This window comes from Micromys minutus (genome assembly GCF_963924665.1).
Source record: "Micromys minutus genome assembly, chromosome: 26".
NCBI classification, from domain to species: Eukaryota; Metazoa; Chordata; class Mammalia; order Rodentia; family Muridae; genus Micromys; species Micromys minutus.
In genome coordinates this window covers 36,277,623-36,292,623 of record NC_137961.1, presented here as the reverse complement: position 1 = coordinate 36,292,623, position 15,001 = coordinate 36,277,623, and the positions used below count along the sequence as shown (strand labels likewise).

Here is a 15,001-nt window from a genome sequence, read left to right as displayed (position 1 = left end):
TTCTCTTCCTGGTCCCATTTACTCGGGATACTTTCCTCTATCCTTTAAGGTATCTTTAAAGTTTCTTATAAACAACAGAAAGTTGGATTTTTGTTGTAGTTGTTTTGAGAAGTCTCTGTAGTCTTAGCTGTCTTAGAACTTGCTGTGTACAATAGTCTGGCCAAGACTGGAAGATTCTCCTGCTTCTGCCTCCTGGGATTAAAGGCCTGTGCTACCAGCCTGTCCTGGATTTTCTCAATCCATTCATCTCATTTGTGTTTCTTCATTGGCTAGTTGAGACTATTAATATTTAAAGTTCTTGTCAGTAGGGTGTGTGTGTGCATGGACGAATGTGCACTTGCTGTTGTATGTCAGGCCTTGATGTTCAGTCCGTATCATTTCCTTTCTCCTTCTGCAGTCTGTGCTCTTGGCTGTGTTTGTTCTCTTCAGTACTTTGTGTTCTGTTTAGTATTCTCTGGAGGACTGTTTTGTTTGGACATGAATTCTTATAGTCTGATTATAACATAGAATGTTTTTCTTTCTCCTTCAACTATGACATGACATCTCCATGCCTTCAAAACCAGTATGATTTGGGGAAATTGATACATCACCAAGTTTGGCTGCCCCGGAATACAGTATGAGATACAGCCATGTTCGAGACATACTGGGGACATTTTTTTGTTGTTGTTCGAAACAGTTAAGAAAACATCATTGATTAGTCAGTGTATGTTTTTTATTTACATTTGAATGTTTTATTATTCCTTCCAAAACAGACGCTCCTTGAATATGCAGAGAAATGGAAAACTTCAGAAGACCCTTTACCTTTACTGGAGGTATACACAGTGGCCATCCAGAGTTATGTTAAAGCTCGACCATACCTTACCTCTGAATGTGAAAGTGTAGCGTTGGTTCTGGAACGCTTGGCATTGTGAGTAGAACTTTAAAAAATGAATCAAAGGCCGTAATAAATTTTTTCTTAAACTTTGTCTCAGTTCATATAATATTTAATTTAAACTAGATTTATTTAAAATATTCTTTTCTTTTTTAGAAGCTGTGTTGAACTTTTACTCTGTCTACCTGTTGAGTTATCGGATAAGCAGTGGGAACAATTTCAGACCTTGGTGCAGGTGAAATTACTTACCTATTAATACAGATGTAGTTTAATAGTTCTGCTTATCTGATTAAACGTTAAGGCATCTCAATGCTGTGTTTACTTATGTCACAGGTAGCGCACGAGACACTGATGGAGAGCGGCAGCTGTGAGCTGCAGTTTCTAGCCACGCTAGCTCAGGAGACCGGTGTGTGGAAGAATGCGGTGCTATCCGCCATACTGTCCCAGGAGCCGCTGGACACGGAGAAAGGTGCGTTTCCCAGGAGAGAAGAGCAGAGTCATCAACCTATGAAAAATATTGAAATTTGTTTGGATGTAACTCTTCTCAAGATGTATCAAATGAGGCCCATGTAATTTTATGTGAAGGCCTTAAAGCCTTACAACTTTGTATGTAATAATGAATAATTTAACAGATGAAGAGCAGAAATAAAGTAGTGAATGATTTTCCTGAAAACAGAGCAAGCAGTCTCCACTGGAGTCTGCGGTACTCTGTGTCCAAGATTAATTCTCAGATTACTGCTAGTTAAAGACCCCAGTAAAGCTCAAACTGGAGGGTCTTCCATTGAAGGAGGCTGTAGCTAATACTAATTAATAACACTAGTGCTAAGTACTAATTTAGAGTGCGATAGTGCTTATCCCAGAAGAACAGCAGCACAGTTGTCTCCTAGGCATTATTTAAAGTTGCTCTGGCGAGCAGAGGTACAGATTTTTGTGTGGGACAGTCTGGCCTACATAGATAGTTCCATGCCAGCCAGGGCTAAATAGTGAGACCCCTTTTCAAAAAACCAAAAAGAAGGTAAAATAAGAAAAAAAAATGACCTGTGGACATTTGTTTGGATTTCCCCACACCCTAAATTACTGTCAGTACTTCCTGGAGTGATAAGAAGGCATGTCCAGTAGAGGGCGAGGAGTTACGTCTGCTTTCCTCTTTCATCATTGCTGCCTTTCCTAGTGACTTCCTTGCTCTGTGACTGATCTCTACTGATAGTTTGAAACTTACCAGAAAGCTTTCCTGTTCCTCTATAACCATTTCTACAGACAAGGGGTTCCTTCCTTTTTCTGCCATCCTTGTCATACTTTCCTGATTGCTGTAGTGTTACTCATCCTTCTAGGGCATCTAGGTCTCTGTGATACTGAGACCGGAGAGAAATGGTGGTGTTTTAGGCAGGATCTCACTGTATAGTTGAGAGTGGCTTGGAATTTCAGGCTTAATGCTGGAGTTACAGTCACAAGTCACCCATTCTGACTGAACCTCATTACCTAAAACAACAGCCTTGGAGTAGTGAGTCTCAGGTTCTTTGCTTTTGACATACTATATTTCTCTCTAACAGGTTAATGCCGACATGCTTTATTTCTATTAACAAATTATTTTGAATATAGTTTATAATAGCATGCAAGTGTGTATTTCTATGTGTCGTTTACTATAACTTTTAAACTGGTCCTCGGATACAGGTAGAGTTTAGTGTCCCTTGTCTGTTTCACAGATGAGGAAGTGGACGCTTGAAAAGATAGGTTGTCTTCTGAATCCCATTTCTGATGAGGGCGCTAAGAATTACAGTTTAGTCCTGAACTTCCTCTAGCATTATACCCTATACAGCTACCCTGATAAAAGTCAGATTGCAGCAGTGAAGGATTAGTGTCTCAGTAGCATTTTGCTAAACTCACACATTTTTAGTCAAGTCAGAACAAAAGGAGTTTCAACCACTCTACCATTTGAGCTTCATCCAAAGTCTGCAATTGTGTGTGTGCTCGAGTGTGTGTATTTCACAAATCACATATTGCATAAGAATCAGTGGACATGTATGCCAGTTCCTGTAGAAGCAAGAGAATACTGTTGAGTGTCATACCTTAGGAGCAGAAGTGTCTACTTTATTTTTTGAGACAGGTTCTCTTATTTGGAATTTTAGGTCATCATTCAGCTAGACTGATGCATGGCCAGTGAGTTCAGGAATCTGTCTCCTCCTCTCCAGCACAGAGATTATTAGCATTCGCCACATGCTCGGCTTTCAGTATAGGTGCTAAGGATCAACCTCAAGTCCTCAATGCTTCAACAGCCAGTACTTTACATCTCCCTGGCCCCACAATTGAGATTTTTTAAATCTTCTCTGCTTGTGCTTGGTTTTGTTTCTAATATAGTCTGAAAACCCTGATGTGGCTATTATGATTCCTTATCTTTAGATAATCATTCTCTTCTGCCGAATCATTCTGTCAGCATTTAGTTTGTATCCCAAATGTGATATGGTGAGCTTTAGGTCACCCCATTCATTATAATAATGTGTACAGTACTTAATATGATGATAGTTCTGTTTTTGGTAATTCATTGAAATCGCTAGTCATACAAGATTGGTTTTCTTTCTAAAACTGATTTTAAGTTTTTTATATGTGTATTTGTGCCTATGGGTATGTACATGTGTGGGTGGCTCAGGAGGTCGGGGGCTGAGATTTTCTGGTGCTAGAGTTACAGTTATGTACCACTGGGTGTGGATGCTGGAAACGGAACTCAGGGTCTTTGCAGGAATGGTATGAACTCAACTGTAGAGTCATTTCTTCAGCCCCACTCACTGTTGCCCTTTATGTCTCCAGTGTGCATTCTTAAACTCTTTTAAAATACATGTGATGTTTTCAAAATTTATTTTAGATTTTATCTATGTATGTGTCTGCCTATAGAGGCCAGAAGAGTCCCATTAGATACCTTGGAGCTTTTATGAGGCTGATGTGGGTATTGGGATACAAACTTGGGACATCTGGAAGAGCAGTCAGTGCTTTTAACTGCTGAGCTTTTTCTTTAGTCCCCCATAAATAATTTTTAAAGCTAACTTCAGTACTCCATCCATTCTGTCCTCGCACTTACCAAGATCCTCTGGGCACAGTGTTTATTATTCAAGCTATTTTTGTTTCTCTTTTTTATCAGTAGCAGATCTATAATCATATATAGCTTTTTAATCAAGGTCCTTAGTTATAACCATAAAAACACATCTTAAAGCCAACCGTGATAGTATATGCTTGTAATTGGAGCAGTTCAAAGGGAAAATGATCTTAAATATGAGAACAGCATGGGCTATATACTGAATTGAAGACCAGTCTGCGCCCTATTCTGGGACTCAAGGGCTGGTTGGTAAGTACCTGCTCAGTCTGCACCAGGCTCCATATATGATCCACCAGTACTGGGGATTGGGTGGAGAAAGACACGTTCAGAAACTGAGGTGCTCATTTGCTCTTAGCTTCCCACCTGCTCTCAGTTCTTTTATCCAGATAATTTAGTTACTTTTGCTTTATTATTAAAACACACTTACTTCTTCTTATATCTGAGCCATGATTCTGTACTTTTCTCTTTAAGTATTTGATGAAAGACCATAATTACTGTTCAGAGTTCTCTTGAGCATGAGCACTCAGTATTGGAGTATTGGAGTAAGTTTGACTCCATCTGTCGTTTCTTCACATTTCCTTTTCTCTGCGGTGTGCTGGCCTCCCACTTGTGATCCTTCTGTGCCTCCTGGGTACTGGGATTAACACTTGTGAACCTCGGTGCCAGCCTCATTTACTGCTTTTAAGTCCACATTTGTATTGTGATTGTGAGGGGTTAATGTCTTGCGTTAGTATTGTACAAAATTAATAAGCCAATATAAATTTTGTGTTATTAATGAAATCCAGTACTTCATTCAGAGTCCTGCAGTCTTTACTTACAACTTTTTCTGTCCCAGGATCCAAGCCAGGAAACTGCACTAAGTTTCCCTCTGGTGTGATAGCTTTTCAGCCTTGACCCTTTTTGACAAACGACGGTGTTGAGAGTGCTGGTTTAGATATTGTGCAGTGTCCTCAGTGAAGCTTGCTCAGTGCTCTGTGATCACGTGGGTCTTGAGACTTTGGAGGAGGGACCACAGAGAGACAGTACATTCTGTCATCACATACCATTGGGGAAGTGACCTTTGACAGCCTGCCTAGCTGAACACTATCGGTTTTCTATACTCCGAGCTTGGTCTTCTTCCCATGTTGTGTCCTTCCAAAGATGTCCTGTGTAAATCCCACACCTACTTCCTTGAGAGAGGAGACTCCATATATCTTCTGTTCGGAATTCTGCAGGTATTTATGTCATCCACATTTACTTGCTTGCTCATTTATTTAATATTAGTTCGTACTCATGGACATTTAAAAAATACTTTGATCAGAGTCTGATATTGAGTATTTTATTGCTCAAATTTCTATAGCTTTTGGCAAGAATTTTCCTGATTGCATTGATAAATCCCTATCATCATGTTTTTTTTTTAAAAATATATGAGCTACTTTCTTGTTTTCTCTTATTACAAGATGTTCCAGGATTGCCGTGCATATTTTTCTTCTTTTTTGGAGAATAGAAGCTACTGTGCAGGTCACTGGACAGATGCACACATATAGACAGCTAATGTTGGTGTAGTACATTGAGGTGTATTGGGATGCTGCGGTGCCGGTGCATCCCTGCACTCTACTTATTGTCTCTCCATCTCAGTGCGACATGGCGGTTAGACTCCCTCCCCACGTTGGTTTTTTGTTTTTGTTTTTCTCAATAGTGGAACGCTCAAGCCCCAGCCCCATGGTAGGCAGATAAACTGTAGCTGGGCCCCACTGTCAGGTTATCTGTCACACTCGACAGTCTAACCTGGGCTACTGTGACTCCAAAATTGTGGAATCCAAATACCTTAATTTCATTCCTTTTAATATAAAATTCTATGGTTTTGTCAAAAACTGTGTTATATATCCATCCATAATAGTTTACTGTTGTAAAAACATATCTATATATCACCCATTCGCCTTTGTCTTCAAAAACCTGATACCAACTGATCACATGCTGCCTGTAGTTTGTCCTTTTCTGTGCTGAATAATTGCGGCCTTTTCCATTTGGTGTCTCTGACATAATGCTATACGTTTAACATTTCTCCGTGTCTTTGTGTGACATAAGAGTTAATGCCTTTGGTTATTGTTAGTATGTCATTGCACACACATACTCCGATTGGTTCAACTCTCTGGCCATCATCCTTTTTAGTGGTTTGAACAAAGCTACTTGTAAATGCTTATATGTACGTTTCTCTGAGTTTCCACATGAATTAGGCAAATCCTAGAGTTTAGTTACATTATCTTGGTGGAAAACTCTGTTTAGCTTTCTTAAAGAGTGCAAGGCTGTCTAATAAAATACATAGAACTTTGTATTTTGTCAGATAATTGTTATGACTCTAGATCTTTACCAGCATTTGTCTAGTTTGGGTATTTTAGCCATCTGATAGGTATTGTGATGATATCACAATATTTTAATTTGGGTTTCTGTATTGAGTGATGATAATATCTTTTCAAATGCACATTTGCCATCTGTATATTTTCTTATAAAGAATCTGTTCATATTATTACCAGGTTTTTGGACTGTTGTTTTCTTGTTGAATGTTAACAGTTGTAACATACAAGTGCTTTGTGAGAAGTTTTGTGGGTGTGTTCTTTTGCATTGTCTTAGACTCTTGCTCACAGCCACTGATAGGGCCTCCAGCTCCTCAGTGCTCCCTGCTCTGAGTCACGGTTTTTATGTTTTCATTTAAAACACCATCAGCAAAGTGAACGTCACAGAGGTTTTCCTTTTGGATTTTTCTCTAGATGTCATTGTTCATGCCTTACAGGTTTTTCATGTGTGTTGAGATAATTTATTTGAAAATTATAGCCTACATATGTTGGATTAATTAGTTACGTCCTTTTGCTGCTTTGACAATGTACCATCAGCTTCACTTTGAACATTAATTACAGTTCTTACCAGTTTCAACTTATTTTTTGTTGTCGTTTTAAGTTAAAGTCTTATTACAATTCATAAGAGGTGAATTCTCCTTTTATAGTAAGTAATACCTAAGTTTAAGCAGTAGGTCTCTCCCTTGAAACCACCTCCTTCAGCTGTAGTGCTCTAACATTTTGAATGATTTTCATTTTGAGGTTTTAATTTTACTAACATTTTACGTGTTAGCACCGAGTTCTGACATTGGTTGCACATCTTTAGACATGAACTTGTTTTTCTTCTCTATCTACTATTCTTAAATATAAAAATTTAACTTAAAACAAAACTTTGTCACACAGAGTTTCTCAGCATTTTTTCCCTGTGCTTCTCTATGGAAATAATTCAGTTGTCCTCTTGCCAGCTTGTTCCTGAATCCCGAATCCAGTAATTCTCTTCTTTCTTCCTTAACGGAAGTGTTTAAAGTGTAAAGCACCCCATGGGCAGTACTGTGCCTGCTGAGATTTCTTCTGCTGTGGTGAGACACCATGAACAAAGTCATCTTCAGGAAAGTACACTGCCGCTCAGTTGAGTTTTCCTTTTCACCATGACCCTAGCCTACTTCAAGGTGACCTAAAACTAGTTAGTACTTTCTGCTACAAACCTTGATACCATTATCTCAGAGATTGTGCTTTCTGTCCTTTTGAAGTATATCCAGAACTGGATGAATTTTCTGATGGTTTGTTGCAGATTTTTGACCAGCTGCTGTATTGTTTACCCTAGAGGTTACAGATTTTACAGTTTCTCCATATTGTTTTTTCCTTAGCCTATTGTGCTGTTGTGGGGTGGCATGTTGTCACTTCACCTTTCATTTTTCTGATTAGGTTTTAATGTTCTATGTGCTTACTAGTTGTTTGTATGTCATCTTTAGACAAACAGCTTCTTACTGCATAGCCATTTAAAATATGAGCTTATTTAAAATAAGTTCATTTTTTTGAATCCTTTATCATATGTATGATTTGTAAATGTTTTCTATCATTTACCTTTTCAATTTATTGACTGTTCTCTTTGCACAGAAATTTGGGAGGCTCCTATTTGGTTTTTGTTTTCATTACCCGTGTCTTTGGTGTAGTAGCTAAGAAATAATTTCAAAATATACTGTCATTTAAAATTTTTCCTATAATTTGTTATAGAAGTAAGTTTTATGTTCAGATGTTTAATACTTTAAAAGGTACAAGATTAAAGGTCTAGCATCCTTTCTGTATGTGGATTGGTTTTTCTAGCACTATTTGATGAAGAAACTCTTTGTCCATTGAGTTATATCTTAACACTTTTTAATGATCATTTGGTCATAGGTGGTACAGTTTCTCCTGAGTTCTGTTCTGTTGCATGATCTGTGAGCCTGCTTTATGTGATAGCATTGGTCTGTTGGGGAGAAGGGAGATCGACTACAGCCACACATTTTATAAAGGATCTTTGTTTCTCTACCGGAACTGGTCACCTTCCACTAACTGCTCAGTAAAGGATGGATAGAGAGGACAGCCTTCACATGTCAGGAGTTTAACAGTGTTTCATCTTTGTGCACGAGTGTGTGTATGATACATATGTGTGCACATATGGAGTTAGAGGACAACTTTGTGACTCCAGTGTTTTCCACCTTTATGGGACTTCAGAGTATCAGCTCAGCTCTTGACAAACTTGTCTTGCAAATGGCTTGACCTGCAGAGCCATCTTGTCAGTCTCCCTCTGCTTTACTCCTTCTGTTGTGTGTGTTTGTCTCTTCCATGATGCAGCCCTGAAAAGCTGTTCACATTCCATTAAGTGACCACATCCATGCACATTCACACGACCTCAGTAGACTCTGGACGTGTCTGTGTGTGTCATTTATTTATTGTATATGAGCACACTGTGGCTGTCCTCAGACACACCAGAAGAGGGCATCAGATCTCATCACAGATGGTTGTGAGCCACCATGTGGTTGCTGGGAATTGAACTCAGGACCTCTGGAAGAGCAGTCAGTGCTCTAACCACTGGGCCATCTCTCTAGTCCTTTTGTTTTGCTTTCTTTCGTTTTTAATACATGAAAGTAGAAAGACTACTTGTTGGAAAGTTTCCAGTTGGAGGGCAAGGATATGAAGCAGAGTGAATATGTTCAGAATATATACATGTATAAAATGATCAGAATAAATTAAAAAGCTGAAGCAAACAACAGCAGTAAAGACCTACTATGCTAGATTCCTCCATGAGAATGGATGGAAGTGGTAAGAATGATGTTGAAGATGAGGAGGCCCCTTCCAATGCTCTAGTGATTTAGGGTGGGGCTGAGGTCAGTGGTTGGTGGTAGAATAGAGGGAGATGATTTGGATTTTGGTATTTTTATAGGTGTGGATATGTTACACGTTGTGTGGTATAGTACCTGCTCACTCCTTGGGAGTTTTCTCATTTTCTTTTTTTAGACAGGGTCTCACTGTGTACCCCATATGGGTCTAGAACGTGCTAGTCTTCCTCATGACACCATGTTGTCCAGCCGGAGCTTCCTCTGCATGCTGCGGGCTAACCAGCCTTTGGGAGCAGCACATCTAAGGTGTAACAATAATAAGTTGGCCTCACTTCTCTGCGGGGAACTTGACTTCAGCGGGGCAAATTGTTTTACATATGACAGTATTTGTGCCATGGTTTATTTATCTCTTAAAAATATCTGGTTTTCTTCCTCCTTCTCCTCATTCCCTTCCTCCTCCTTTTTTCTTTTGAGTCAAGGTCTTTTTGTAATCCTGACTGAATAAAAGTGTCACTAATGGAAAGAGTATTTTTAAATAAACTGCTTGAACATTATTCACATAGATTGCAGTTTTGTTACTTAGCTTTATTGATAGGCTTAAAAGTAGTTTAGATCTTTTTTCTTCTTGAAGTGTAGATGCAGAGAAAGTAGACAGACTAAACATGACTACAGTTTAACTTTGTTTTTTTATGGTGTGTGGGTATGAAAAGAATAGAAGAAAGTAAAACTTGGCATTGTATTTGGGTTCAGAGATAAAGAACATAAAAGAAGTCTGTGAGCACTTAACGCATTGTTCTAACATCACAGTCCTTTAGGGAGCCCTGGCAGAGGCTGGAGCTCGGAATGATGCCAAGTCCTGAGAAGAGTTGGGGAGGAGAGGGAGGGTGGAGCAGTCTAGTGCTAGTGGAGCCTTCATCTGAAGGTCACCTTGGGATGTGCACACTTCCTTCCAAGGGCTGTGCTGCCTTCACACCTCTGCACTGATGGTAAACTCTACTTTTCAAATTAGAAGTAGGTACAGGAATCCGATAGGTCTTTACTCACACTGGTCCTACAGACACTGATAAGGTTAGAGGTCAGAAAACACATTCTAATCTTGGTTCTGTCGTAAGATGACATTGTGGCATAAGGAAATCACTCACTTGGTGAGAGCCTCAGCTTACTCCTTCTGCCGAGTGACGAGTGACGGGGCTGCAGAAATTAGTCATACAGAGTCCTTTCTGCCCCAGAGCTCTGGGCTTTCTAGAAAACTGTTTTTCTCTAAGTTTGTTGTTGGTTTCCCATCAGTAAAGCATATGTGCCTATGATTTTGAATCTTTAAGACTAACATTTCTCTTAAAAGTTGCTTTAGATTTAATTTATTGCTTATGCTTGTATGTTACTTGCATGCATGCATGTGCTGCATGTGTGCCTATTGCCTGGGTGCATGCATGTGCTGCATGTGTGCCTATTGCCTGGGTGCATGCATGTGCTCCGTGTGTGTACCTATTGCCTGGGTGCATGCATGTGCTCCGTGTGTGTACCTATTGCCTGGGTGCATGCATGTGCTCCGTGTGTGTACCTATTGCCTGGGTACATGCATGTGCTGCATTGTGTACCTGTTGCCTGGGTGCATGCATGTGCTCCGTGTGTGTACCTATTGCCTGGGTACATGAATGTGCCTTGTGTGCATACCTATTGCCTGGAAAGATGAGAGGCGGCATCAGCTTCCCTGGAGCTGCAGTTAGAGAGACATCTGTGGATAGAATACAGATGCGCCCAAAGAGCAGCCGGTGCCCTTACCTCCTCCACCAGATCTCTTGTCCCATTGTTATGTGTTTAATACGCTGACCCAAAAGTTGTCCTGCGCAGGTTATCATTTTACTGGTTCAAAAAATGTAGGGATTGTTTGAAGTTGACCTTTTAGGAAAGTTTTGTTAGATACTTTGAATTTCATTCTTTACTTTGATCTTTCAAATTCTATTGATTATAAGTTTCCATGATAGAATTTGTAATAATTCCCAGACTTTGTATCTCTAGAATTTTCTTTTGAAAAAACAGAGAATCTATAACTCATTTTTCTTAATGTCAGTTACTCAGAGTCACTTTAGCCTTATTTTAACTTTATGTAAATAGTTATTTTAAACTTTCATTAGAATTTAGTTTGGTAATGAGCTTAATGAAAAATACATTGAAATATCAATGTCCTAATATCATGAAGAACTAAGAAAAGAAATGTAATGTATTACACTTGTGTCAGATAAAGACACTAGATAATTGTACATTTGATTAATCTGTGGTTAGCCTTTATAATTTCTTACTTTTAGTTCAGCGTAAAGATTCAGTTACTGTCGGTACAGAGTGTAGACTGAAGTACCGGTTTAAATGTGAAGTTCTGTGATTGTTGAAGTAGTTGTGGCTTTAACACTGAAGAACCACACTCATCGTGCTTTATGGACGTGGCTTTTTAGGAGAACAGAAAAGGTTCAAAGTAAAAGTTCTAGACAGGAACTGAGTGGGAAAAGGAAAGACCATTTCTCAGCTCTTCACAGTTTGAGAATACAGTGTTTTATCTACAGAACATTTCAGTCACTGGTTACTAGGAGTTTTCTAAAGGTAAGAAAGAAATGTGTAACTATGATTTTTATCCAGGTACAAAAATCCAAGGGAAATATTTGAATTCGTACTTGTTAAAATATCAGTTCTTCAGAGATGCAAAAGTACTTCATATTCTAGAGAACCAAAGAGCACAGGCTTAAAGAGAATAGAAGTTTATTGTATTGTAGTGCCTTAGCCATAATATATTGAAATAAAATAAAATCCCAAATATGTTTAATAAATTTTTTCTTTGGCAGACTTTTCCCCCTTCTTACTATTTTTTGGTAAAAATTTTTATTTTAAACCTTAATTTAAAAAAGGCTCTCCCTTTATAAAAGAATACATTGTCAATGTTAAACCAAGTATTTGTTGAATTTCTTATTGTAGACTGTCTAAATACCCATTATTACATGGATAATTGGGTGGTGCTTTGGGTTAAGAATTGCATTGGGCTCTGCAGTGGTTGCATATGCCTTTAATCCCAGCACTGAGGAGGCAGAGGAGGCAGGCAGATCTATATGCTTTGAAGGCCATCCCGGTCTATAGAGTGGGTTCCAGGACAGTCAGAGCTACATGGAGAAACCCTGTCTTAAAAAACAAAAACAAAAAGAATAATTGTGTTGGGAAATTTACTATGATTTTAAAAGAATTAGATTAAAAAGTATTTATATAAGCAAGAAGCTTATTCGAGCCATATGTGGTGGTATACACCTTTACTCTTAAGGCAAAGGCTAGAGGATCTCCATGAGTTCAAGGTTAGCCTGGTCTAATAGTTCTAAACCTTCTAGGGCTACACTCTTGAGACCCTGTCTCTAAAAAAGAAGGAATGAAGGAAGGAAGGAAAGAAAATAATAATATAATAAATCAAACTAACAAAATTCAGTCTGTTCTAAATGATGCCTTGAGTCTAAAAACATTCCCTGTAATTTTAAAAGTTGGCAAGCTTGGTATGGCATCACATGCCTGTTAACCCTAACAACTGGGCATCTGAAGCAGGCAGGTCATACGCTGTAAGCCAAACTGGGCTAGGACATCCTAAGCTATAGTAAGACGGGCAGAGTTATTTCCCTTTACTTATAAAGTCAAGTACTGTACGATATCCATACCGACAGTAGTAGAAAATTGCTGAAAGGAAAAAGTTGGAGTTTCTGTGTTTAACAAAATTTTCAAGTATTTATTTGTGTTGCAAATGAATTACCAAATGTTAATAATATATTATGTCTTGTTTTTTTTTAAGTGAATGAATTTTTAGCTTTTGAGGGTCCCATCTTGTTGGATATGAGAATTAAACATCTAATCAAAACAAATCAGTTAAGTCAAGCAGCTGCTCTAGCAAAGCTGTGTTCTGACCATCCCGAGATTGGTACAAAAGGCAGTTTTAAACAGACTTACCTCGTCTGCCTTTGCACATCATCACCAAGTGAAAAGCTAATTGAAGAGGTGAGTATATTTTTGTTAGTAATTATTTTTAAAGTGGATCAATTAAATTTAGTTTAGAATGTTTTAGACTTGCTTGTTTGTAAATAGTGAAATGTGTGTGTCTTATACTATGGTATGCTTCTGGGTAAGGGCATGGGACAAAATTGGGCCTTCTAATTTAAATTTTGGGGATCGTTTGTTAAGCTAAAGGAAATATGCGATGCCCTTAACAGTGCCATGGCAGTGGGTGTCTCTGGCAGTGTTTGTGTCGGCTTCATTGTTATTTGACATCAGGATACCTAAGAATGTTCTTAGCTGACTTAAGAAGAGTAAGGCTAGGCAGAAGTCATAGATTATCTCTGTATATATGGACTGTATCTAGATACGTGTTCTATAACAGAATAGAACCATTCAAAATTAAAATGTTATTTGCATATTCTATGTAAATGTTTAGTTTCTTTTTTAAGATTGTTTATGCCTCATTTGTGCTCAAGGGTAGGATTTACACAAAATTCTGGAAGGATAATTATTACCCAAAAGGAGTATATTTTTGTGCATTCAGTATTGCAATTAAGAGTTGATATAGTAGTTTATGTTTAAAGAATGTACACACAGGTAAATAGTGTAGTAAACTGTACGAGTTCGTGTGTAGTGCTCTGTGAGCGCTGTTTTCAAATGTCTTACATCTCTGCTATGTATCTTGACTCTAGAGCAGTAAAAAGAAATAAAGGAATTGTGGAGATCAAGCCAGGCAGAATTCTGGTATAGACTGGGGAGATGATCACCAGGTTTCTGTCTCTTACTAAGGAGCTACTAGCAGTGTGGATATGCTGAGAGGGAGACCGTGGGGAGCTGGGGAAAGGGGACTGGCCACTGATGGAATTCCCACACTCCAGTGAAAATAGCCTTACGCACACACATAGGCAGCACTGGGGGCTCTGGATTGGTTTGTTTTTTAAGGTATGAGGAAGTTGGAGAAGGGAGGTGAAGATGGTCATGATGATATTTGTTATATACCAGTAGAATTTGCCAAGAGTAGAGGACCTTTCTATTTGGTGGACCTGATACTTTACAGGGAAGGCTGAAATAAAAGATGGAGAACCCTGTGTTCAGTCCCCAGTAGACAGAAAAGCCTGTAATTAGAGTTCAGAACCGTGCCTGCCTCAGGTGATTGTCATATGAGGGTGAGGATTGTGTAACGGCTGTTTGCTTTTTCCCGGGATTCCGAACTGAAGAAGCTCGATGGTAAAACTTTGGACTAAGATAATAAATAAGCTTCTTGGATGTGGTAAAATATTAGAAGAACCAGTGTGATTTTTGGTCAGATGGATGGAGTAAAATGCAGGCATCCAGTCTTGGATCTTATTCTGTTAGTTTAGACATTGTCTAATCTCAAATTATGTCTTCTTACTGATTCCTTAATTTTCACAGTTTGTATTTTCAGCCGCCTATATGAGAGCAAATCTAAAACTGAAACTTTCCTATTGGTTGACAGTGCACAGTGAGCTTTGTAGACAGTGGGGGCAGTAAACAGGAAATGGCTGTAGTCTCTGTACTAATAAAGTTGTTAGGACTGTCGAAGATCACAGTTGTTAGATCACCTTTAAATTTAAAGGCTGATTATAGTCTCAGACAATGTGTCTAGATGTTTAAGTAACCTGATCTTGAAATAGGCAATTCATATTTCTGCTTGGTATAATTATCTAGAGTTAAGTAGCAGCAGCCTGGCCTACTCTGAGATATACACCAGAAACATTTTCTCTGGAGATTCTAGTTGTTTCTTTTATTAAACAGGCAAAATTAACTGTTCTGTTTTATTTGTTTCTATCTTTGTGTTAACAAACATGGTTCATTAAGGTCTCTGTATCCTCCAACCAAGGAAAAATGTCCCTAATACTGATCAAGTTTCAGGGTCTGT

The 15,001-nt window shown here is 38.6% G+C and overlaps 1 protein-coding gene across 1 annotated transcript in view; it reads left to right on the top strand.

Annotated features, from left to right (window-relative positions):
• ZNF292 (zinc finger protein 292) overlaps window positions 1-15,001 on the top strand; it is a gene marked incomplete at its 5' end in the record, with an annotated part of 60,945 nt that overhangs the window by 27,468 nt on the left and 18,476 nt on the right. The window contains 4 exons of the mRNA XM_080938476.1: window positions 753-907; window positions 1,028-1,106; window positions 1,205-1,340; window positions 12,902-13,104. Of these exons, the coding sequence (XP_080794602.1) occupies window positions 753-907; window positions 1,028-1,106; window positions 1,205-1,340; window positions 12,902-13,104 (573 nt within the window). The remainder of the gene's footprint in view (window positions 1-752; window positions 908-1,027; window positions 1,107-1,204; window positions 1,341-12,901; window positions 13,105-15,001) is intronic.